We start from the raw sequence: 27,489 nt of genomic DNA on the forward strand, positions 1-27,489 counted from the left end.
TATAGATATATTTAAATTACAGAACTGAGTGTCTGAATTCTCAAACATCAGAGATCCTAGTTCAGTCAATACTCTTGTGCTCATAAATATGATCAAGAAACATGCCTTACTTTAACAAAATATCACTCAAAAGAAGTATAATTCTCTAGACATTTGCCACTTCAAATTTTAGCTGCATCATGCTAATTTTAGTAAAATGTAAATAAAATTAAAAAAAAATACTATCTGCTAACATGGAATCCCACTGTCAAACTCAAAGTGTCCCTAACTGCACATTTCACCACATATAATAAAAACATTTTTATAATTGAGGTTTTGTCAGCAGTTTTTACATTCTATCTAAGATCAGAGACTAGATAACTTTTTAAACAATTTTATAGTACTTTAAAATTCTATGTGCAGCATTTAGTATCATATGAGTAACAGCATAATAAAACATAGACTGTTCAATTTCTACCCAAGGTTTCTTCTTATTCAGTGACTGTCGAACCTTTTAGGATATGGGCACTGCATTATATTTCATGGTAAAGTCTTTCTTAAAAAAGTAAAAATTTTAAAGCAAAACCAGACAAATGGAGAGTTGCTCAAATTTAAGATGGAACAGGGAGCCCATCTGGCCTCCTGCCAGTCTGTCCACTCCACCTGCCTTAGGGGCTCTAGGTTTGAAAACTGATCTACTTCAACCTCATCATTTTACTAACAACTCAAGTTGTTCTTTAGGCCAATTTGCCTACATTCATTTATTTTTATTTTACAATTTTGGAGACTTTTGCTGTCTTGCATTTGCTACAAAACCCCTTAAGAATGTGCCATCATTGCTTTCTTATTTTGTGAGGCTCACACACCTTTTAAACTCTGTCTCAAGCATTAAGATATATACTAAATAAATGCTTGTCCAAATGCCTAATTTAAAATGACCACACAATACAGCGGCCTTAAGAACTTATTTTTCCTAAACTTCAACAATCTAATATAATAGTTCTACTCAGGTAAGGTAGAGTAGTAGAAAAAAATCTCATCCTATAGGATTTTACAAGACATAAGTGTTTTGAGACTCAAATCGATTTCTTAGGGATAATGCAGCAGTTTTTCAGTACAGGGCAAATGTAGCAGGCTGACAATAGGGAAGTGTATCAGCAGAGAATGCATGGTACACACTGACATGAAAAGCAAAGATAAAGACTTTGGGAAAGAGATGACATACCCACTGGAACCATGTCCTGGTACTGTGGCCTACTAACTGTATTGAACGTACTTGATGGCCTGGGAAGAACTGGTGGTCCTGCATGTCGAGAATCTTCTCCTACCTGCAAACACAAGCAGTGTTTTTGTTCTGCACCAAATCCTAGAATACTTTACATCAGTACCCCAGGCCAAGTTGTTCAGAACACTTGACAATGAGCATTGTTAAGTACCAACTGATCAGAACAGAGGCTAGCTGAAGAGCTGACACAGGACTCTCAAAAGCTCTGCTTCAGTTGCTGAACTGAGGGGATGGGTTGGGGTACAACGTCCCTGAGAGGGGCCAGGGCAGTAACTGTTGACCAAGTGGTACAGGAGTAGCTCAAAATGCCTACACCTCTTGGGGATGTAGATGCTGAATACCTGTTCCTCAGGAATAACTTCTACCTGACAAAACACAAACCTGCAAAAGTACAATCAGAGAGAACACTTTGGTGGCACAAAATTCATCGGCCATGCAGGATATACCTTCTTTTGGCCAAGGCAGGTCAGGGAATTCCCTGCCTCAGCAGAGGAGGGGTTGAAGAGCAGCAGTCTTCATGTGGGTTTCCGAGTTGGATATTATCTCCTCAGAAGCAATTTTACATGCCTATTAGAGCACCCAGTACAACAGCTTTTTCTGGTTTGAACCTCCCACACCAGCAAGCTAATCACAGCAGGTGTGGAGGAGCTAAATAGGGTTGCCCCAACCTGAATTAGTTACATACTGATTATAGGCTTAGAAACTCATACATACAAGGAGATAAATAAAAACGCCCATTAATAATCTTACCAGAAAACTCTAACACTGCTTTAGCTTCTGTTTTAGCATTTTTCCCCCGTACTACAGAAGTCTTTTAAGACAACAGTAGAACAGTTGAATAAGAGAGTAAGAGAACAAAAGGCAAAACAACCTCCTGGATTTATAAATTGGTACTTTTAAAATACAGTTTCTACTCCCACCCATTCAAACCCTCACAACCATTTTATCATACTGCATCCATTAGGTGTTCAGTGAGGGTTTTTCTAAAGGCCCTAAAGCTGGAAATATCGTCCCCACACTTGACTGCTTGTTTATCCTTCAAGAATGTTCTCACTCATTCTTCAATGTGTAGTTCAAACAGCCCCTCCTCGATGAAGCCTTCCCTTCCCTTCAAGCTGACATTAAACGTCACCTTCTCTGAGCACCCACAGCACTCGGGGTACATTTCTAAAGCAGCTGCCATTATTAACAGTCTATAAAGCATTTTTTGCTTGTATTGTTATACATCTGGATTATGGTTACTTTTATATATTCTCTCCTTAATAAGAACACAGGAACATACATTATTTACTTGTATCCCTCACACCAACCACGTTTCTACACTACAGGTGTTTAGTAAGTATTCATTTGTTGGATGGAAGAGATACCAAAATTTCTACTACCTGGAATATTTGCTAAATAAGTCTAAGAGAATGGCTGGGAAGACTTGTGAATGTAACCAGAAATTTCCCACTCTGCTTCTCTTGAGTTATTGGCTCTGAGAAATGAAGTCAGCCCCTCTTGGGAGAGATTCAATCATTAACTATACCTTGTCAGTCACCAAACTTATCATTTCAATCTACCAACATATACTTTCCCTCCTGTCAGTAAGTTGCCTTGTGTCATCATTTCCCAGAACAGCCAAAGGTCGTCTCCTTGACACCCTGCTTCTTCAAACCAGACCATCAAACCAGACCATTATCAGTGGGCAAGCCGTGATAAACGTCTGTATTACTGCAGGATGTGCATGCTTCCGACAGCTGGGCCAGAAAGCACATTCCCCTCAAGGGTTTAACAACACCGAGACTGAATGCTGAGTCTTTATGGGGTTGTCTCTGTTCCACTGCTCAGCTTCCGTCAATAAGAAGAGAAGTCCTCATTCAAATTTTAATGTGTACCTTAGTATCCCTACTGCTAGACCATGAAACTAATTCAAGTTCTGAGGCAGAGGAGTTGAAAGAAAATATAAGTATAGCTACTAATCCCATGCACGTAGTCCTGATCAGACTGAACAGCCAGCGTCATATTGTGACGTCAAATAAGGCAAGCATCTAAAGTGCACTGGTTGTGTGATAAAACGAGGCAGGGCCCTGATATGCTACATATCACGCACAAGGTCCAAAGGTGAGAGGTCTGTTCTGCTTTTTAGATGAATGCTATTAGCATCATCCAGTTCACCACTAATGTTTTATATGACAGCCAGGTAGAGATTTATTAGCTACTCATAAAACATGAATATTTTTGTGCATACCTCATCCTGCAATAGATTTATATAACATTTTTATGTGAGCTTCTCGTGTGTACTCTTCTATGTCTTCACTTACAACCAGCAAACACACATAATCATTAGAGCCAGTATGTAAATCATGAGGGGAAATTCCAAGAGTGGAATTTTGATGAATCAAATCCAGTTATTTATTACATTCATAATCTTTTCTTATAATAGAAGCTACAAAAATATTTGACATACAATATAATACTGAAAATATGATATGCACATAGATGGAACGTAGAAATGGCATGCAGGAAAAGAATCTTAATTCTTCTTGTCTAAGGGAATTTTTAGAAACAATGTATATCAAGTGATAATATATGACATTCAAAGCATAAGTCTTTATTAAGGAGAAAATATGTGACCTAAGACATTCCTGTTTTATTTATTTAACCTGCTACAGAAAAAGGGAAACAGGAAGAGATTATTTCTTTTCTCTTTTTTCTTTTTCTTTCTTTTTTTTTTTTCTGGTTAGATTATTAGAGAGCCCTCATGTGGTTACCATGGGACACTGCAAACTAGCAAAGTATAATAGAGTACAGTAGAGCTTTTAGTAATTCTTAATGCTACCCATTTTCTCTGAGCACTTAAGAGTACATAAATCAACCCTCATACATATCCTAACTTTAAAGAATATTAGTGAGGATGCCACAACCCCATAGCATTGGCCGAAGATTTTAATCTAATCCAGCAATCCTCACTTAAGAAACTTCCCTATCTTTAACCTAATTTTAATCCCCTAAAAAAGTTACATTCCTTCCTTCCTATGAAGCTGCTCTTAGGTATGCAAAAGGGCTCATCATCATCGTCTCTTGAACACTGTACTGCATTATGAATTCCCTCACCATCCACTGAATTTTTTTTTTCTAAATCTCTAATTTCTTCAACCTTTCCTCACATGTCCTACTTTTTAAACCTGTAATTTAGGCTCTATGAGTTTCCAGAGAAACCCCGTTAACATTCCAACACTTTCAGCCTCCAAATGATAGTCTCTAAATCAAACTAGAAAAACAAAACAATAAGAAAGAGCCAGCACGATTCCATAAACCCCACATCCCGTGCTTCTATCAGCCAACAGGTCGGTCGCTAAGGCTCAGGACTCACCTCGCCTGCGCTGTGGCTGCGCTGCCTGGTCAGGTGCTGTCGATGCACCAGCGCGCTCGTGGGTCTGCTGCTCTGAAGCGGGAGCCGGGGATCGATGAAAGTGGTGGTGCGCGAGTTGTGGTCGACAAAAAATGCCTAGGAAGCAACCCACTCAGTCAACACTCCGTACATGGCACACACCTGTCTAGCGGTCCTATCATTTCACACATGCAGGGAAAGACCCACTTTGGAGTGAAAACCTTCGCTCCGTTTTCTCGTAATTTCAAATCTTCGGGAGAATTTCTCCTTCTTCCCTCAGGACAGACCAGAAGAGAGGAAGCAACGCTTAGATTGGATGCATAATGAAGACAGCAGGAAGGAACATTGTTCCTGGCTTTAGGAAATACAGTCATCAAAGATAGGATCTTAGAAAGAAGCCCCCTGAATGGACATTCGGGCTTCTCTCTTAACTGATGCTCTTTGCTCTTACTGCTATCGGTTATTACCAAGTTTTTCTTTCAAACATCATTGACTTCTCTTTTCCTTCTATGTAATCAGCTACCAAGTCCTCCCCCATTTTCTCATTAGAGTGTCTCCTCTATTTGTCCCATCCCAGCCTATCATTCATTCCATCATTTCAGGGTTTTCTCTTAAACGTATAATTATTAATAGTTTCTCAGTTGTTCCACGTCTCTACAACCTTATTCACTGAATGGCACCTCACTATCAGAATTTTTTTTTCTAAAAGCTTTGACTACATTTCCACTCCAATCCAAAGCCTCTAATGGCTACCTGTTATCTACAGAAAAAACATTCCAACCCTTTGGTCAGTTTTCCAAGACTCTTTACAATCTCCTTCTTAGTTTCTTTCCAGTTTGGTCATTGATCACACACCCAGAAAAATTCTATCACATACAATGACTCAGGGCAAGACACTTAAGTTCTCTGGGCTATAAATTTCTTATAAAAACACGCCTCCTTCATTCATAATAAACATTTCTCCACCATAAAGTGATAGGAAGGAGGAAACCATGTCTGTCATGTTTACTGCAGAATCCTTCGTGACATGAAACCACGAATGAGCATAAACCATTTCCCTCGGTTTTGCAGTAAGGATTGCATGTAATGTAGAAAGGCCTTTAAAAATTCTGTTTGTTTAATTTTAAAACTCGATGTAAGTGCAATTTTTCATTATCATTAGGAACAAAATGGTGTTAAGTTTGCAATGTAAAATTCATTCAAGGTAATAATGAAGCCCATTATCTCAAGGATAATTAGAAAATATAAGTTTTCCATGATCAGATAAAGTTAATTAGGTCAAGATAAAAAGGACTATTAGGAGAGCCTGGAGACTCATTACTGATAAATGTCAGGAGACATGATATATGCCAAATAACCTAAGCAAAAGAGAACTGATGGAGCTCTGTTAACAAAGTACCTTAAAGACTAGGAATGAATGCATCTAGGCAAATCCCAGGGGCAGATGGTATATTTATGCTGATTAAAAATTCACCTTTCCATTATGAAACAAAATGTTTCTGTAGATAATCAGGAAACAGAGCAAAATAATTTGTAAGTAGCTCCCAAATAGGGGGAAAAATGACTTCTTTAAAAAAAAATAACTTTAAGCAGAATGTGCACTAGAAACAAAGCAGAGAAATGGCCAGAACAAGAATCCTTGTCTGTCCCTTCTCTCGATATCCGATTTCCAGGTACAAAGACTGGATTAAATGGAAGTCTTGTAGGACGGAGTCACCAACCTCACATCCCTGGGTAATGCTCCCTTTTCCATAACCTATCAGGTGGAATATCTTTCTTCTCTGATCTTGTAAAAATGTGCACCAACAATAAACCCTACACAGGCTTGTATTGTCAGGCTCTGGTCTCAAATGTGACACTAGTCCCCGTTTGAGTTGAGCTTCTAATACACATGTATGTATATTATTTCTGCCACTATTTAAAATGTCATAAAATGGAAATTCATTTTCTTAATATACATTTCAACATAATAGGTATTATAGTCAATTTAATATTCTCTTTATGTATATTAAGATTAAGCTCTTATTACTACAACAATAATATTAGCCATGTCGTTTAAGGGGAAAATACAAAGAGTATGAAAATAGAATTGCCTATTTACCTAATGTCTTAGGAATGTTTTGAAGGAACAGGTGGTCATTTAGAGGTAACGATGAATCACTTGTAATTATAAGGACAAATGGGTGTGTACATCTAGGTCAGTTGTGATTTACATGGAGTGTCATAGTATAATTTGACGTTAAGAGGCTTCTCTAAAATCCATTCTATAAAAAATTATACTGTAAATGCCTTCAGGGTAGGGACCCTTTCTTACTCACCCTGTTCTCCCTAATAGCTTTTAGGGCTGCATCTGGGAGAAAGAGAGTGCTCAGTAAATAAACTGCCAAAAACTCGAACAGCAGACTCCTGACCAAAATACAGGAAGACAACTGACAATGAACTAACCAAGTATTAAAAGTCGCATTCTTTTACGTAAGCATAGAAATACTGAAAGATTTGAGAAAAATACATGAGAGAAGTGTGTGTGTGTGTGTGTGTGTGTGTGTGTGTGTGTGTGTTGGGTGAAAAGTGTGGAGAGCTGAAGACTATAATACCACAAATAGGATAAAAGGTTTTAAAACACCTCATGTGGACATGGATAAACTATCAAGTTAAAACTTGAGAAGTCCGAGACAAAGTAGTGATTAAATGCTTGGGATCTAGAAAAAGACAAGCCTGGGTCTGAGCTCTAGCTCCACCACTTATTACTGACATAACATTGGGCAAACTACTTAACTTTTTCAAACTACAATTTCTTTTCTGTTAAATAGGTATAATAACGCCTACATCAAAGGAAGATAAAATGAGATGGTTCATATAAATTTCTGAACATAGTACCTGAGACCCCTTAAATGTGAGTTAATATTATTATTACTAATAATAACAGTATTAACTTCTGAGACATTTTTCTAAGGATTACAGTGGTTCTCCCTGCAGCCCATAAACAAAGCTCAAAAAAAAAAAAAAAAAAAAGGAGAACCAGTGAACCCACACTTCCCAGGCTCCTTGTAGGTACGTATGGCCTAGATTAAGTTCTGGTCAATGAGATGTAAACAGAGGGTCACATGATACTTCTGGAAAACTCCTTTCCAAGGAGATTTTTACAAGGTAAAGCCCTCCTTCTGTACTTCATCCATTCTGCTCCCTGAAACAAAGATGTAATTGCCGAACCCCAGCAGCCACAACGAACCCTGAAGATGAGGGATGGCTGAATAAAAAGCCGTAAGGAGCCAAGGCTCTTACAACTTAAGAAACCACCTTAAGGGCCCTAGACTGCCTGTCTCTGAACGTCTTTATGTGACAGAATAAAATCTTGTAAACTTTGTATAGGTCCCTGTCACAATGCAGCCAAACCAAATCCTAACTGATGCACTGAAGTCAGCAAAGAAGAACGCATAAGCCGGCCACCACCATTATAAATAAGGATTTTCATTAGTTCATACATACCGATTTCTCATTATTGTTCACCTTTAATACAGTTGGGTAACAGTCTGAGATTTAAGTGAAATGCAGAGTTGGGAAAGTATAAAGCTGAGATTTGAATCCATCTTTCTGACTTCAAAGCCCAGTGAGCAGTGCCTCTTTCCCCTCCCTCTCCTTCTCATAGTTCTCCTCTTTTTCTTCCATTCTTTCCGCCTCCTATTTTTCCTTTTGATGTTCTTCCCACTCCCCTCACACAGTACTTGATTTTAGAAAAGTATTTAAGTATTTATTGAATTAGGCCGACAATAACTGTCACTCAGAGTGCTGGGCCTCACCACTGTTTCAGTGCTGAAAAGGTTGCTACTGCTGCTGGACAGCAAACTGTACGTCCTCTGCACAATCTGTACGGCTCCCCTGCTGGAGGGTGGGCTGTGGCTGGAGCATAGGTGCTAATTTGTATTCCACAAGGAGCTCAGTCTCAGAGCAAATGGAATGTGTATACTGTTTACATGTGCTTTTTATGTCTGCCAAGTACTTGGGGGAAAAGTCTCAATTAAGACCACTATCGAAACCACGCAGCTAGCACACTAGCGCTAGCCGAGGGCAGCACGAAGAGGCAATTCCTTGGCATGTGCTTTGGCTCTGCTCCGCTCCCTGTGTGACCCTGGACAGGCTTCCTTGGTGCTTTGCTATATCCACGTAAAGGAGATGACTGAGGTCACAACTGAGTTGTGGAAGATGTATTCTACTTTAAAACAAAGATCAAAGCATAGAAAAAAATACAGTGCAAATTTTAGGCTTGACATTTCTATTTGTGATGCACAAATCGATTATGTCACAAAAGTGGATCACTTTCCCATAGGATGTCCTAACTAGTTCAAGCCAGTAATGAAGTTGACCTATTCCTTTTTTAAAAAAATTTAATTTGGGTCACCATTTTATTTTTTTATGTCACCATTCTTGAATAGCCTGCCTTTATTTATGAAATTGTCTACCATGTATCAATAAATACTGTCTGAATAAACAGTATGTTGAGAAGGCAGACCACATCAAAAAAAGCAATTGTATCAAAAAAGGAGTCTTTTCCAGATTAGCCACTAGCAAAGCAAATTTTGAACAACACAGATTCCCTACTGTTAAGTTTCATTAAGGAAATTCACTCAAGCTTCCCAGTGCTGGACCAACTAGGGCTAACAACATAATCAAAAACTGAAAGGAATGCAAATACCCAAATTCAAATCTCATTTTAAAAACGTCTACCCTTTCGCTGCTTCAGGGCATGATCAGAGTCAGAAAATATGGGCTGGATGGAGCCCATATTAGTGAGGCCAAACAAAATACACTTCTCTCTTTACACAATTCTTTTTTTTAAGCTTCTGTTATTTTAAGAAAAGAAAAAGGCATTAGTATTTGTGAAGAAATACCAACCTCAGGCTCAACAAATCTAAGTTACAGAAGTTTGAAATTGTTTCCACTTACATTTTGCCAAACCAGGAATCCGTATTAAAAGACCGTGTAAACAAAATAAAACAAAAAGCACTTGTAACTATGCTCCAGAAAGACATCATCAGATCTTTCTTTCTCTAAAGAGCTATGGAAACAAAGAAACAACAATAATTTAAAAGATAGCAGCACTGCATATTGAATCTGTTCTAACTTCTAGTTTCTCAACTCTATAAAGTCTTAAAATGCTCAAAAAGTTCATTGTAATCTACTTTAATTTTTATAAAGATTGTAATTTACTCACACATTCTCTCCCTTGCATAACATAAATCTCAGCTCCTGGTCCCCTCTCTAGTATTTCCCCAATTATAAGGAATAAACATGCTATCATTTTCTCTACATTATATCCCAGACAGAACTCCATTACCAATACTGGAGATGAAAAGCACTGAATAGTAGAGTTTATTGTAACTAAAAAAATAGTCATGCTAACATTTTCTAACATTTGGTTCATCTGAAGGAGTGAGTGGTCCCAAATATCTCATGACATCTATCAATAACAAAAAAGTTAAAGAAGGTTATTTTGTTAAACTGCTGTGATCAGAGATCTAACGTTGCTAGGAGAGAAAACAGGGACACATGGCACCGTGGATAAGTAAAACATCCCCAAAACTTCAGATGTAAAATGTTAGCAAAGGGAGGGGGGTGGTATTTTATGTATTGGGAGTAGTGGTATTTAGGTGTTAGAAGTATAATATAGGGGAGCCAGTGCCATGCTGGGGATGGCATGGACCAGCTTACAGGAGCTGATGGTGAAATCTCAAGCTGGTTGATGGTGATGCTGGCAGCCTGAAATTGGCTATGGTGGGAGAATTTACACCATGGAAAATGGCAAATGCTACAGATCAGCCCTCCTCCCCACCACCCCTGAGGAGCTGGTTGCTAAGCATTTATCAGCACGTCACTGCAGAAGACCAAGGATGGAGTTATCCAAATCAGCACATTTCAGGTAGAATAGAAGGGCATTGCCATGAAATTTTAAAATAGTACTCTACATTTTTTTAAAAGAGTCAGTGCTGGTCAGAGGACAACTGTTTAAAGATAAAAGGCAAAGCCCATCTTCATACTTGGGCAATTCCTTCAATATTCCATGAGGTTAGCATTTTACTCAAAAATACATTCACAGAACCAACCTCTGCTTTATTCTCTCATTCTGAAAGGTATACTGCCCTAGAAGGATTCTTCACCTCTGCCTCTATGTGTGGGTTACTTTTTGGTCTAACAAGATTGTACCCCCTGAAAAATAAGCAAGAGATACTCTAAAAACTATGTGTTATTTGTAAATTTAGAGTTTAATTTCATCTCTACCTGGACTGCTGTGTAACTGGAGGTGATTAAACCAGATAACCACCACAAAGAGGTATTAGTTGTTTCAAAGCAATTAAAGAGACATGTCACAAAAATAACTAATATAGTGCTCTAATGAATGAAAAATATATTTTTCAAAGTGTAGAACTTATTCTGCTAAGAGACTTTTGGGATTCACTTGAAACCTCCAAATATTAAGTTGCATTTTACTCATTAAGATGAACCTGACCCAGTAAACTGTGGCCATCAGCTTCACGTGGGACTGAAACCAAAGTCTATGTCATCACTGGGGCAACTTCTACAGCCACATAAGCTATGAGCATCTGGTAAAATGAGAATCCTCAAGTAGGCTCTGACTGTGGTAACTTTCACTGTACAAATATTTGTTCTCTTCTAAAAAATCTATCCTCATAACCATAATTCCTACTTGCCACGGTCATCGAGTTGAATATTTGGACCATACTGAGACTCAAATCCCCAACGTGACATCCAAAGTCACAAACCCCTAGTTACAAAGCTTGGCTTTAGAGATGGATGTCAATTTAGCTGGGTGATATTATAGCAAGTGTTTTGTGTAGGGAAAAACACAAGAAACTATGGGAAAAGACGTTTCACTTTTAATAAGGAGGTGGTTACCGTTTTACATTTTCATTTAAAGAGCCCATGACGTTTATATCACTTTTAAAGCTCAAAGTTTCAGTACAGGCTCAAGTAGAATGAACTGGGGAAAGCACCCTGTGTTAATACTGTTAACAAAACAAAGAGGCAGCAAAAAAGTTATTCCATATTCCACATCTGAAAGGGGAGTCAAAAATAAACACTTTTCTTAAAAATTAAACCAAATGGTAAGTCCATTATACAAACTTATTACTAAGAAATATCAAGCTTTGTAATATTTTTCTAATTGTCCATGTCATTTTGTATCATTCTCTCTGTTATCCTTAACCCTCTGTAGTGATGCTTCCACTGATTTTACTCCATTGATATCGGTCTGTGATTGTTAATTTTATGTGTCAACTTAACTGGGCCACTGGTTGCCCAGACATTTGGCCAAACGTTATTCCAATGTGTCTGTGAGTGTGTTCCTGGATGAGATTCACCTTTCAATCAGTAGACTGAGTTAAGCAGATCACCCTCCCTAATGTGGGTGGACCGCATCCAATCAATTGAAGGTCAAAAGGCTGAGTCAGAGGGAATTGCCTTGGCCTGACTGAGTTGGGACATTGGCGTTTTCTTGGGTCTCAAGCTGCTGGGTTTTGGATTGGATCTTACACCATCAGCTCTCCTGTGTGTGTGTGTGTGTGTGTGTGTGTGTGTGTGTGTGTGTGTGTGTGTGTGTGTGTGTGTGTGTGTGTGTGTATACGTAATAGAGGGTCTCTCAAAATGTTCCCATTACTTCCTTTTTTTCTCTCTTAATATTATTTATTTCTTTCTTTTTGGCTGCATTAGGTCTTCATTGCTATGCGTGGGCTTTCTCTAGTTGTGGCAAGCGGGTGCTACTCTTAGTTGCTGTGCACAGGCTTCTCATTGCAGTGGCTTCTCTTGTTGTGGAGCAGAGGCTCTACGCATGTGGGCTTCAGCAGTTGTGGCACGTGGGCTCAGTAGTTGTGGCTCATCGGCTCTAGAGTGTAGGCTCAGTAGTTGTGGCACACAGGCTTAGTTGCTCCACAGCATGTGGGATCTTCCCGGACCAGGGCTTAACCCATGTCCCCCGCATTGGCAGGTGGATTCTTAACCACTGCACCACGAGGGAAGTCCTTTTTTTCTTTGTTTTGTTTTTTTATACATCTTTACTGGAGTATAATTGCTTTACAATGGTGTGTTAGTTTCTGCTGTATAACAAAATGAATCAGCTATACATATACATATATCCCCATATCTCCTCCCTCTTGTGTTTCCCTCCCATCCTCCCTATCCCACCCCTCTAGGTGGTCACAAAGCACTGAGCTGATCTCCCTGTGCTATGCGGCTGCTTCCCACTAGCTATCTATTTTACATTTGGTAGTGTATATATATCCACGCCACTCTCTCACTTTGTCCCAGCTTACCCTTCCCCCTTCCCCCTCCCTGTGTCCTCAAGTCCATTCTCTACATCTGCATCTTTATACCTGTCCTGCCCCTAGGTTCTTCAGAACCATTTTTTTTTGATTCCATATATATGTGTTAGCATACGGTATTTGTTTTTCTCTTTCTGACTTACTTCACTCTGTATGACAGTCTCTAGGTCCATCCATCTCACTACAAATAACTCAATGTCGTTTCTTTTTATGGCTGAGTAATATTCCATTGTATATATGAGCCATATCTTCTTTATCCATTCATCTGTCAATGGACACTTAGGTTGCTTCCATGTCCTGGCTATTGTAAACAGAGCTGCAATGAATACTGTGGTACATGACTCTTTTTGAATTATGGTTTTCTCAGGGTACATGCCCAGTAGTGGGATTGCTGGGTCGTATGGTAGTTCTATTTTTAGTTTTTTAAGGAACCTCCATACTGTTCTCCATAGTGGCTGTATCAATTTACATTCCCACCAACAGTGCAAGAGGGTTCCCTTTTCTCCATGCCCTCTCCAGCATTTGTTGTTTGTAGATTCTTTGATGATGGCCATTCTGACTGGTGTGAGGTGATATACCTCACTGTAGTTTTGACTTGCATTTCTCTAATGATTAGTAATGTTGAGCATCCTTTCATATGTTTGTTGGCAATCTGTATATATTCTTTGGAGAAATGTCTATTTAGGTTTTCAGCCCATTTTTGGATTGGGTTGTTTGTTTTTTTGATATTGAGCTGCATGAGCTGCTTGTAAATTTTGGAGATTAATCCTTTGTCAGTTGCTTCGTTTGCAAATATTTTCTCCCATTCTGAGGGTTGTCTTTTCATCTTGTTTATGGTCTCCTTTGCTATGCAAAGGCTTTTAGGTTTAACCATACACAAAAATAAACTCAAAATGGATTAAAGACCTAAATGTAAGGCCAGACACTCTAAAACTCTTAGAGGAAAACATAGGCAGAACACTCTATAACATAAATCACAGCAAGATCCTTTTTGACCCACCTCCTAGAGAAATGGAAATAAAAACAAAAAGAAACAAATGGGACCTAATGAAACTTAATAGCTTTTGCACAGAAAAGGAAACCCACTACTTCTTCAAAGGAACCAAACATACCCCCCCAGTGTGTTCCTTTTTCCACGTCTTTACTTTGGGTGTTTTCCTTCCTTTCCCATTCCAAATTTTCTCTTCTCCACAATCTAATTTTATCAAAATCCTACTCATTGGGCTTCCCTGGTGGCACAGTGGTTGAGAGTCCGCCTGCCGATGCAGGGGGCACGGGTTCGTGCTCCGGCCCAGAAGGATCCCACATGCCGCGGAGCGGCTAGGCCCGTGAGCCATGGCCGCTGAGCCTGCGCGTCCGGAGCCTGTGCTCCGCAACGGGAGAGGCCACAGCAGTGAGAGGCCCGCGTACCGCTAAAAAAAAAAAAAAAAAAATCCTACTCATCATTCAGGGTTCAGTTCAAATCCAATCTTTACTATGAAAACTCTCCAGGTATCCCATGCCAGAAATAAGTCTTTCTGTACCTATACTAGTGCATGATGCACGTTCTGTTCTTTTATAATCCAAATAAGAAGAATTAGGGGTAAAATGGTCTGGGCAAGGGGTGCTTAGTGGCTTTACACAGGAAGTGCATGATTCTGTGCAAATGTGTGGATCTGATTTCAGTCCCAGTTCTAAAAAGAAAGTTACTTATCTGGCTAAGGATGTTTTTAAAACACTATCTTCATGACCACAGCTTATGGAGATTGCAACCACCAGAGCAGAAGACCACTAATCTAGCAAGAGAACAAATCTACCAGAGAGACCACAATAAACAGAACACTCATAGCAGAGAAACAGAAAATGCTCTGGGTTGTTATACAGGTTTCAGGCAGAAGCAAACACTCGGGGGCAGACTACTGTGCAGTGATCAAGAACAACATGGACAAAAAGAACAAGAACAACAAAAGGAACCCTGTTGTGACAAAATTATTCTGTTGGACCACCTCAGTTAAGGGAGATCAGCTGTTTGTTAAGAGGAGGAATGGGACACTGACACTAATTCTTCAGTGTATCTTTTATGTCATTGTGTATTTCCCATTAGAGTAAGGATTTAACCATCAATAACAAATCTTTATCATTTTTATAAAAGTCTAAACTGATGAAACTCTTTAGCTGTTGTTCTACTTACTGTAGATTCTTGCTTCTACCTAACCATTCAAATCAAGATTTTGGAGAGCTGGGTAGGAATAACCAAGTGAGTAGCATTCCTGGCTTAGTGTGCTGTATGGTCCATTTTATTTTGTAGGGGTTTGAATAATCCATATTTTGCTTTCCCCAAACTAAGTCATAAACCTCTAGAGGCTTGTAATTGTACTGCTTTTATCTTCTACACCATAGATAATAATAAGTCAATTACCGAAGAAGTTGTTTAATTATAATCCTAATTGTTTTTCTTCCATTTGTAATCCTGTGATTATCTAAGTGGATGCCAACCACAGCTCCAGGAGCTAGACAGGACAGGTTACTAGCCCTCACTTTAGAGAAAACTGAGGTTTGTAGAAGTTAGATCAGAAAGACAGCGATGGATCCAGGAATCCTGATCCACAGCAGCATAATTTCCTCAAATCCTCCAAATTAAAAATGAGAAGGGGGCTCCCCTGGTGGCTCAGTGGTTGAGAGTCTGCCTGCCGATGCAGGGGACACGGGTCCATGGCCCGGTCCGGGAAGATCCCACGTGCTGCAGAGCGGCTGGGCCCGTGAGCCATGGCCGCTGAGCCTGCGCGTCCGGAGCCTGTGCTCCGCAACGGGAGAGGCCACAACAGTGAGAGGCCCGCGTACCATTAAAAAAAAAAAAAAAAAAAAAAAGGGAAGGGAGGAAGGGAGGGAGGGAGGGAAGGAGGGAGGGAAGGGAGGGAGGGAAGGGAGGAAGGGAGGGGGGAGGAAGGGAGGGAGGAGGAAGGGAGGGGGACGGGGAGGGAGGGAGGGGAGGAAGGGAGGGGGGAGGGGAGGGAGGGGAGGGGGGAGGTAGGGTAGGAGGGAGGGAGGGAGGGAGGGAGGAAAGAAAGGAGCAAAGGAGGAAAGAATTTTTAAAAATGAAGAAAGAAAAAACACTCCTAGGTTAAGTAACATTTGGTTTTCCTTATTAAAACTCATATTCGTCTACCAGATATATTATCCCCATGAACACATACTAATGATCAAACCTAGCCAAGAACCAGAAGCATTTTAACCAAGTCACATTTTAATACTACTGATACATATTTCTTTTTTTTTTTTTTTTTTTTTGCGGTACACGGGCCTCTCACTGTTGTGGCCTCTCCCGTTGCGGAACACAGGCTCCGGACGCGCAGGCTCAGCGGCCATGGCTCACGGGCCCAGCCGCTCTGTGGCATGTGGGATCTTCCCAGACCGGGGCACGAACCCGTGTCCCCTGCATCGGCAGGCGGACTCTCAACCACTGCGCCACCAGGGAAGCCCCGACACATATTTCTTGCATAAATATAAAAAGTTTGTATCAACAATGTAACTCAGATCCCAAAATACCCTTGATTTTCACAGTCCTGAGAGTGTACAAACATTTAAGAATTATGCAATAAGAAGTAAGAAGAGATTTTCTTTCTCTACTGGCCTACTTTCTTTGCTTATATGTTTTGTTTCAAATAAGGCAAGTCAAAATGTGTCCTGTATGTTAGTTTAAAATCCTAGACCTTAGGTACAACAAATATGTACACGTAGATATTGATCACAGTCTCATGAGGACTATCCTGCATAAAATAAAATGTGGGTTAATTCCCAAAATCAAAATGATTAAGGAAATCAAGTAATGGAACAAAATACTGATTAAAATGTAGTGTGGAATTCTGAACAAGATACCTTTCCAAATGTAATTAAAAGTAGAAAGAAAAGCATTACATATTTGATGTCAAATCCAGTTTGGAACTGTATCATCTAATCTTTAAGACTGAAGAATCAAAGATCTATAAAATCTAGGAATTAAAAAGGGAAACTTAGTCTTCCTCTAATTTAACCTATTAATTTTTTAAACAGCTTTACTGAGATATAACTCAGACACTATACAATTCCCCCATTTAAAGTATATAATCCACTGTTTTTAGTATATATACAGGATTGTGCAACTATCACCATAATATAATTTTAGAACATTCTCTTCTCCAAATGAAACCACATACCTATTAGCATTCACTCCCCATCCCATCTCCAACCCAAGGAAACCACGAATCTACTTTCTATCTCCATAGATTTGCATATTCTGGACATTTCATATAAATGGAATAGTGTGTGATATTTTGTGACCAGTTTCTTTTACTCAGCAAATATTTTCAAGGTTTACCATACTGTATCAGTATTTCATTCCTTTGTATTGTTATACAGTATTCCACTGTATGGATCTACCACATTCATTTATCAGTTGACGGACATTTGGGTTGTTTCTACCCTCTGGCTATTTTGAACAACGCTACTGTGAATAGTTGTGTACAAGTTTTTGTTTGGAAGCACATTTTCATTTCTCTTGGGTATATACGTAACTGTGGAATTGCTGGATCATGTGGCAACTCTTTGTATAAACATTTTTCCAAAGAAGATATACAAATGACCAATAAGCACATCAAACGATGATCAACCTATTCTATTCATTTGTAGAGATAAAGAAAGTCAGACCTAGGAAATTTAAATGATGTATCCCAAGTCAGTTAGATGGCTAGTGGCCAGTGAGGTCTAGACTAACCTTGCACAGGAAAATTATTACAGGATTTGGATACAGAAAGACATGGATCTGTATACAAGAGTTTACTTGCACACTTAACCTCTTTGAGCATTGGTTTCCTCATCTATAGCAAAACCTATTCCATAGGATTATTGTGAAAGTTAAATGAGCTAATATATTATCCTATCATAGAACCTGGCATCTAATTAGTCAACAATATATGTGAATTTCATTCCTTTCCATTATTCTCTGCGTCCCTAGCATAAGGACTCTATGGTATTTGAGCATGAAGTCATGCATGTGTTTCTGGTGAGGTGTCCTCTAGTAAACTACCTATGATCTAATCAAAACCTATATGTATGTATGTATGTATGACTCAGCCTTGAAGTATACCAGTAACCCCAGTACCTGGATAGGAACTCTTCTTCCTTGGAATGATAAAATATCTCTCATTTCCAAAGACAATCTCTCCCAATAGAGTGTAGCAGTTAAGAGTCTAACTCCTAGAGTTAGAATCCTGAATTCCTCACTTACTTGCTAATACACACATTAGTTAACATCTCTAAATTTCAATAAAATGTAGATAATAATAATAATAATACCCACCTCATAAACTTCCATGAGGTCTAAATAAGATAATTGATGAAAAAGTACCTAGTACAGTGCCTGGCACATGGTATAAGCTTAATAAATGCAGGTATCATCATTAACACCATTGTCACTGTCATTATCTTCATCATCCTCATCTTACCTAGTAAGGCCTGATATTCTGTTCTTACTCTTCAACTAATAGTCAATTAAAAAAAATACTTTACTTCTTTTATGTAAGTCAAGGACATTTTTCACTCTAGAACTCTCAAAAAAAAAAATTGTGAAATCTCACCCAATTTAAACCTTTGGCCTTAAGTAATTAGAAAAAAAAAAGTCTCTTCCAAAACTGAAGACAGCTAAAGTGTGGTACAAGCATAATCACTACCTTGTTCAAACAGGTAATACGAAAAATCCAAGACAACATATGCATTAAGAGAGGTCAAATCAGGCGAATCTTAGGAGCTACTTCTGGTGAGAGCACAGGAGGAGGGAGTGGCACTGAGGAGAGAGCCTGGAAGCTTCTTCATTTGTCCAAAGCAGACATCACTGAATAACCAGGAATCTACAGGTGACAAGTTTCATTCATTCATCAAACTTGTTTTGAGAATCTTCTATATGAATGGCACTGGGGTTTAAGGGGGTAATTAAACAATAAACAGAATAACTCTCAAGAAGGGGATCATCTGCTTTAGAAGATAATAAAATAAGTTAACAACTATACCATGAGACAGATGGGGATAGCTGTCATAAAACAGTGCAAGGGAGACTCTATGGGGAGTCGCTTATGCCTGGAGAGCCAAGAGCAACCCACCCAATATGCTGCCCTTCAGTGATGTGTCTAAAAGCCCCCACCCCCTCAACTATGGTAGGAGACCCTACCACAGGCTCCCAGAGCACCTTCACTGTAATTGCTAGAAGATATGCATTCACCCTCCTCACTGGTGAGAGGCAGGGTAAAAGCACAGACCCTGGAGCTGGATGTCTTGAGTCAAATCCAATTCTGTCACGTACTAATTGTAGGACCTCGGTAAATTTGCCATGCTATGCTTCAGTTTCCTCTTCTAGAAAATATGGGTAAAAATAGCAGTTATGTACAAGGCTGCTGTGAGTAGGGAAGGAATTAATCTAAGTGCTTATAACATGGGTAGCACACAGCCAATGCTACATACTACATAATGCTACACTGTTAGCTTGTATCATTGTTATCACAGTGGCATGTACATAGTAGGCATTCAGAAGTGTGTTGAATGGCAAAACAAATGAAAACACAAAAGGAAGATGTTGCACTTGAGAAGACAACATGGGGACAAATATCACAAGCCTGAGCAGCTAAGTTTGACAACGTTCCTCTTAAGAACCATTTCTTTTCATGCAGGTGAGGATTTGGCCATCCTACTCCATGTCAATTCTAGAAATCAATCATCACTGAGGGGAAAAAAAAAAACTCGTAGTATTTAATAGCTTTCGATGTTATATTAAATGGGGCAAAAAGTTTACTCCCTTTAAATGTTCTGGAGGTAAAGCTATTCATTAAAAAGGGGAGCTAAAATTTCTGGCTGGAAGAAAACCTATTAACTGCCTGGAGGATGGGAGCCATGACTTTTAAAGTACAATCAAAAGCAGCATAGCCAAATACAGACATGGCAAGAGCCTTTCCCAAATGTTCTTTTAAGCTATTTTAGTTCATTGGAGGCCAATCGTTTATACAGGAAGGATAGGGGAGAAGCACAGGGAGATACACCTGCTTTCATTAAGGTACCCAGCTTAGCTAAAAATCTTATTAAAGTCCAAATGCACAAAGCAGAAGAATCAGGCTAAAGTGATAATCTTTCAGGCCTGTCTGATAATCCATTTTGTCCACAAGGCCAGGGGTCTTTCCACATCTTTCATGCCACACAGTATGCAAATGCAAAGCCACCAACAGACTGTGAGGTCAGCTATCTACCAGCCCACATCCAGGGCTCTTTACAATGCTCACAACTTCAGGCTGAAACCCCAAATGAATCCAAACCCCCAGGGAATAAGATGGATGGTTATGTTACCCACACAGCCGAGATAATGTTTACCTCTGTTTAACTATCGAAACTTTATAAAAGCTATGAGACAGAATTTGTTCTTAAGAATACATTGTAACTCAAATAGCATCCTAAGTTTAACTTAAACTTTTCTCGAGGTTCAGGTGTTATTTATAAGACGCTCTCTCCTGAAGCATGTCTGACAAGTTGTGACTGGCAAGAAAGGAACCTCCCCTTCCATGTCTGCATAAGTTCCCGATTCCCTTTAGCTAAGGATACAAAATGACTTAGCAAGTTAAGTCGCTATAAAGAGCAGAAATACATGCAGCATTATCTCAAGTTAAGTCCCTATAAAGAGCAGAAATACATGCAGCATTATCTCAACTTGGGTTTCCCTGGAGCTATGGTTCTCTAATGAGTATAGCTCCTCATGACACCAGGAAAAATACTGTCAGAGTTGAGAACAGAGCTGAATTCTTCGTCTGCTAATGCTCTTTTATATGCAGGTATAATACCATCAATATTTTCCAAAGTCCTTTCTTGGACCACCTGTGCCCTTCCATTTAGTTAGAATGTTTACAAACACTGGGCTCTCAGGCTGTTGACCCAGAATCAGCACCAGCAAAGTGACATCCTCCTCTGGAAGGAGAGAGCACAGGAAGTGCCAAGGGTCCCCGCGTGCAGCTCCTAGTGTCCTGGAAAGACTTCCCTGCCATGCCCACCTGACTCTGATACAACGCCATTCTATCTGTGGTCCAGGGACCTAATCACAAATCCATTCTCTTTCATCTGTTCTACTTCATGCTTGCCACTTCTAATCTCCTCTAGGCTGGGAATTAGAGGTTTACTAAAAAAAATTTACAGAAATCAAGTCAATAGTTTCAATGAAAGTCTGAGGGCTCCTCCCATGCAAAATACATACATGTACTTTGTAATATCTAATTTGACTGCTTATAAGTTCTTAGATAAGATTGCTGGAAGCTGAGTTCAGGATGAGTAAGATGCTACTGTGGTATTATTGCCAGAGGGTACTTTGGGGGAGAACGGCATTTATTGAGTACTTTCCACATTCCATTCACCTTGAATGCTCTTCCCTGATATGGTTTACTTCTCACTTCGTTCAAGTCTGTGTGCATGTAGTGCCTTATCTGTGAGGCCTTCCCCAGCCACCCTCTATAAAATAACCCTCCACTCCTGCCTTTCTCTAGACCCCATCTCCTGCTTTCTTTTAAATCATAGCTTTAATCAGCTCTTGGCATGCTATGTATTTACCTATCTGTCCATTGCCCATCTCTTTCCATCAGAATGGCAGTTCCATGGAGTAGTTGGCTTAGCTGTTTTGCACAGGTACTCAATAAATATTTGTTGAATGAAAAAGTCAAGCATAGTTATTGTAAATATCTTGTCAATTTAATCCTCCCCACCCTACAAGTCACATATTTCAAGCCTTTTTATAGATAGGGAAATTGAGGTTGGTTACTCAATACTTGGAGAGCATGCTGTGGTGGTTAAGAGCATGGACCCTGGAAACAGACTGCCTGGATTACAGCCCAGCTCAGACACTGCTCACTTCTATGACACTGGGCAAGTCACTGAACCATTCTGGACCTGGGATCCTTTATATGTAAATAGCAATAATAATAACAGTACTGCCTTACAGAGCTGTTGAGAAGAGCTTAAACATAGAAAGGGCTTAAACAGTTCATGGCTCATAGTAGGTGCTGAACGAGAGTTAATAAATAAAATCTTAGCTGAGAAACACCTTATAAGAATTACTAACTTTCTCATTCTGATTTCTTACTTATATAACAACCTCCTGATTACAAGCCAGCTTTCTGGTTCATCCGTCGAAGACGGAAGTACGGATGTGGTTACCCGGCCTGTGTGAGAGTTACGTATTTCTCATCATAAATTCATCAATCTGTGAATCTTGTTTTAATGTGCTAACAAAACCAGGGTTCTGAATCAACAAGACTGAGGCCCAAACCCTGACGGTGTCACAGACACACCTTGCGCTGTTGCTTAGCAACCTCCTAGCCACTTTCTCCAAACAATGCCGCAACTTGTATTCAACTACCCACAGCACAAGCTGTATAGCTAGAAGGAGGAAGTGTTGTTGCCTAAGAAACCTCTTCTCTAATCAGTAGAAAATGGTGAGAGATTACAATTCAAAGAAAATCCAGGGGAAGTGAGTGTTTTGCCCAACAAGTGCCCTCACAGCCATCCACTGCATACACTACTTCAGAAGAGTGTAGCAATGGTTTATGGTATCAAACAACCTGCTTGTCCAGGTTTCCCTTGAACCAGGTCACGCAGGGCTTTTAGCCCTCACTTGAAGGGTAGGGCCCAGTGCCAAAGCCACAAGCAGCCCACAGTCACACGGAGGCTTCCCCATGGCAACTCCCGCAAGTTACCTTGCCCTGATGATCATGTTTCATTTCCCAGCCCCTCGGCAGCTCCAGTTGTTTGTTTGCAAACATGTTGAGGAATCCCACAAGGTCCCGGTTATGCTGGTAGCGTTCAAAGTGGTGGGTGTCCCGCCGGACTTTGGTGATCATGTGCTTCAAACACGTGTTGTTTGTAAACATGCGGTAGGCACTCTGGAGGGGATGGAAAAACAATGTTAATCTGCTTTGGGACATACAAAAGTAACATATATACTCCCATGGGCATATTTAATCTTTGGAATAGTGTACAGGCTTCAATGTAACTCGAGACCCACACATGGAAACAGCAGATAAAGCAAAATAATTTTGATCAAAATAAAATAGACTACAGAAAATCAGGGAGTCTTCACTAATGATTCTAGTTTTCTAAGGAACGAGAATGCTGTCGAGTCTCATTCTACAGGCGATGTAAGATCCTAAAGTTGGTTTTAGGCAAAACCCACACAGTCGAAATCACACCATGCTGGAGGCAAACATGCCACCTCACAGTGAGCCCCAATACAGCCATCGTTTCCTCCGGCACAGGAACAGATCATTGGCTCTATGGGTGAGTGCCAATGAAGCAGCTGGCGTACATTTAGGAGCCAAGTTGTATGAAAAACTGCTTGGCCATATATTTGAATATCAGAAGTACATGCAATGGGCTGAGTTGTTCTCACTGAGCGTCATATTTAACTGAGACCAGAGTAGACTGGAGTTTTTCATCTCACTCTTGCTTGGAGGCATAATCTCAGTAAATGGAATGGCAGGCAGAACTACCTGGACTGTATAACTCAGTATTTTTTTTTTCTTTCTCTCTCTCTTTTTCCTGTGTGTGTACACACACACACACACACACACACACACACACACACACAGACAAATACACATATATATGGCTAAATTTACATGACTGAAATACACATTTAATAAAACTCCATTATACCAGCACATACAAAAAAGTGATTGTTTTGTAAAAGTATCTCATGATACTTAAAGAGGCCAAAAAAGGACCATGGGCTGTCTGCATATGAGTCAGGCAACAAATATTCAATGCACAATACCATGTGCCAAGCAGTAGAAAAGGAATAACTGTATAGAGCTATTTCCTTAAGTCATCAGAAGAAACGTGATATTCATGAAATTGACCAACCGTGAATGATCTCTCTTGGAATGCTATTCTTCTCACGTAGATTCAAAGGGCTTTGGATTCCTCTTATCTTTAGTGTCCCAGGGACACCAGACTAAGTCTGGAGGCCTTCAGGCTTTACTTCATGGGTTCTGTTATTTATTTCCTTTTAGACAGACCAAGGCAAACCCAAAAGAAACCAGAATCCCTGGAAATCATTTCACTTTAATAAACATTTACTGTGCTGGTTATTGAGGATAAAAGATAAATGAGTATGAGGACAGTCAACAATGCTCCTGTCTTTCCAGGGTCCCTCAGGATGTGTCATGTCCAGGTCAAAGCATTTATTGCCGATGGGAGTCCCTCTAGAGCTTTCTTTTCTTTGGTACAGTGAGCACAGCAACCGGCCATGTTTGAAATGGTGGCTGTTTCCCAGTCTGGGTTCCTGGGTCTCTGAAGGACTACAGGGATCAGAGAACCCTGACAGCCCAATTTGGAATGAGAAACAAACCTTTGCTGGCTTAAGCCACTGAGATTTTTTGGTCACCGTTATTGATGTATAACCTAAACTACATAAAGTAACTTTTCTACCGTTATTCTGATTGATTCCCTGTCATTATATACTTTTTGCTTTGCATTAGAATATTTTTCCTCTATCAAAATGGAAGGAAGGGAGGAAGGAAGGGAGGGAGGGAGGGAGGGAGGAAGGGAGGGAAGGCCAGCCACATTAAACAGTCCTCAAATATTAGTGTACTAGTTCCTTAGTACACCTGAGTAGAAAATATTTTGAGGTCACATTTCAACCTGACAGTCTAAATGAGAGGAGGTTTGATGGCTGTGAGAAATTATGAGGTTCAGAGCACAGAGCACTACCAAAGCAGGCAGGCCCATGCAGGGGCTCTGGGCAATTAGAGAGCACGAGAGAAGAAGAAAATGATACCATGAAAGCAGAGAAGGAGACTAATAAAAGAAGTTGGAGGGTGTCAGAGACAAACGTTAGCTAACTCACAGTTTAGCCTGTGGCTGACCCTTCCTTGGAGTCTTACGTCCAATCAGCAAGGCATCTGTTTTCTGCATTTGGCTCCATGGTGCTGATATATTTTCACAGAAGCCATTACAAGCATAGAGGCCAGAGACCACACTAGCTTCTGTGATGGCGATAGTAACGAACGTGCAAGTCATACTCCCTAATAAGTCTCCTTGGGGACAAATTATTGCAGGATAATTCTGTCAGATAAATCATTTCATTAGCTGTCTTCTAAACAGGTGTATGTCCTGTCACCCTTCCTTCTCCTTCCGCCCATTAAAATAAGAGGCCACATCCTGATTCTTTATTTAGAGCACCAGAAATGCTCCTCACTCGCTAAAGAAAAGCAGCAGAACTTCATTAGGGCAAGCAGTGGTGATTAGGTGAAGGAACCCACTCCAGCCTCAGGCACGAAGCAACTCCCTGGGGTTGGACAGCTCTTTAAGCACAGGAGTCTTAAGGCTGGTCTTATAATTAATTATGTCCTTTCATCTTCCTCCTCTCCACTCAATGAGATGTGTAATACAGTGCCAAGTTCAACTGCTCTTTGCAAAAAGCATCTACCAAAGTAAATTAAGTGTAAGGAAGATTTCTCTCATCACTAACCAGCAAACAACCTTTAGAACCACAGCTTTTTCAAGTCTGAATAATATGCACATGACTACTAGGGTCTATTTAAAACACATAAGGCAAACAGGAACATCCCTCTAGACTGCTACATGTCTATAAGAAACTACATACATACTTATTTACATGTATATGTTTATTTATACATGTTTATATGTATGTATAACATTTATACAAGTCTACGCTTATATATACATGTTTATTCTATTTTTAAATATATATTTTATATGTTTATTCAATATGTATAGTATTGTTTTAAAATATATATTTTATATATATAGATACATATATATGATCTGAAATATAAATATCCTTTCTGAGTAATTTTGTTCAGAAAAGATATTTATACTCCAGTTCATACAGAACTATGGTGAGGATTCTAGTCACAGCTCATGGACAGAGACAAAGAAAGTAATTTACTCTCTGCCTCAATTTGCTCAACTATAAGACAGGATAATAGCAACTGCCCTGATTTCTTCATAGGCATGTGGGATTGAAATCCAGTGGAACAAAGGATGTAAAAGTGCTTTGAAGAGGTAAAAATCACTGTAAAAATATAGAGTGGAAGTAAGTACAAGAATATATAAGGGATTATACCTATCATAACTACATTCTAACAGATGAATTATAGTACTAAAACTGTCTTCTACTTTCAGTCGTTGAAGATCTTGGGGGAGCATCCCACTTTCTGTTAAGGGAAGAAGCGTCTCATAATCTCTCACTAATTATGTGCTAAGCCCTGTGCTAAACCCTGAGGATACAGAGATGAGCACAGCCTGATCACTCAAAGGGATAGAGAAGGAAAATTATAGGGGGAGGTGGGAGGAAGGGGTTCACTGGAGGCAGAAAGTAGAGCTTGGGAAACAGAGGCCACAGTAGCAGTGAAAATACTGAAACACACTGATAGAACTAGCAGAGCTAAGAATGAGAACAGTCCAAAGAGTTGAGAAATACTAAACAGGTGGGATTAGGTTGAAAGAGCTTCGTCTTCAGGCATCTTTATTCGCCCTCTGGGGTTCAGTGGGTCTAACTGGAAAGGGATCCTTTTCTGTGTTTGAGTTGTTGTTTTGTTTTGGTCTTATAGGGAAAATATGCAGTAAAGGGATCTGATCTTCTATCTGAAACAAAAGTAGATTAGGAAAGGGCAAATGGACCTATTTCATAGCAGTCTCATTATAATGCACAGAACGATCTCACCTGGGAAGCTGCTGCATGTGGACTCACAAGCAGTAAGGCAAGTTGGCAACTGTTAACAGTAGACAGAGCCCCTTTAAATGAACCCTGAAGGGTGTAAAGTTTTCTTGTCCTTTGATGTGATTTAAAATGTCCATTTTGATCATCGCTTCTCTAATCCAAAACTCTCTTTCCCAATCCTCTTAGTTGTTTCTTGTCTTATCTCCCTAGTAAAGAAATAAACACTCCATGGTTGGATGAATGATCAACTGATTATGAACTGAATTTCTTTGTGGAATTTTGTTAAAATAACACTCCTTAGAGCTTGACATGTTTTGTTTGGTTAAGTGCTTGAGGTGTTAGAAGTGAAAAATATTGAGATGAGTGAAAAATATTGAGATGAGCCGAGGGGAACGTTACTGCCATTCGGCAACAGAATAAGAAAATTGTATGTGAACACTCAGTTCTTATCCATCAACCAACTTATCAATCAATTAATTGCAATCAATGCAAGTAATAATCAAACCTCTTTTCTTTTTTTGGCAGTTTTTTTTTTTAAGTGTTATGGTGATCATATGCCCAGGATTACCTGGCCAAGTCTTGATTTACTATAAATCTGTTCTTTTCAGTAACACAGGTAAGTATTGATACATTACTGCTAAAGAAAATCTATCTTCCATATTCCAGAAATCCTTCATCAAGAACAGGTATTCTGATTTCATGCTTGGAAAATATCATCACTGCCACATCATCATCACTGCCACATCATCATAGCAAATGTATACAAAGGCTCACAAGGGAGCAGATATGAGCATCTGTATATATT

The 27,489-nt window shown here is 39.6% G+C and overlaps 1 protein-coding gene across 1 annotated transcript in view; it reads right to left on the minus strand.

The window, feature by feature from the left end:
* The window catches only part of HECW2 (HECT, C2 and WW domain containing E3 ubiquitin protein ligase 2), a 129,271-nt gene that overhangs the window by 81,126 nt on the left and 20,656 nt on the right, over positions 1-27,489 (minus strand). Inside the window, exons 6-8 of the mRNA XM_082841909.1 lie at positions 22,696-22,881; positions 4,620-4,754; positions 1,205-1,307 (exon numbers count right to left, since the gene is read on the minus strand). Of these exons, the coding sequence (XP_082698035.1) occupies positions 1,205-1,307; positions 4,620-4,754; positions 22,696-22,881 (424 nt within the window). The remainder of the gene's footprint in view (positions 1-1,204; positions 1,308-4,619; positions 4,755-22,695; positions 22,882-27,489) is intronic.

The sequence above is a fragment of the Leucopleurus acutus genome (assembly GCF_964270905.1).
Source record: "Leucopleurus acutus genome assembly, chromosome: 6".
NCBI lineage: Eukaryota > Metazoa > Chordata > Mammalia > Artiodactyla > Delphinidae > Leucopleurus > Leucopleurus acutus.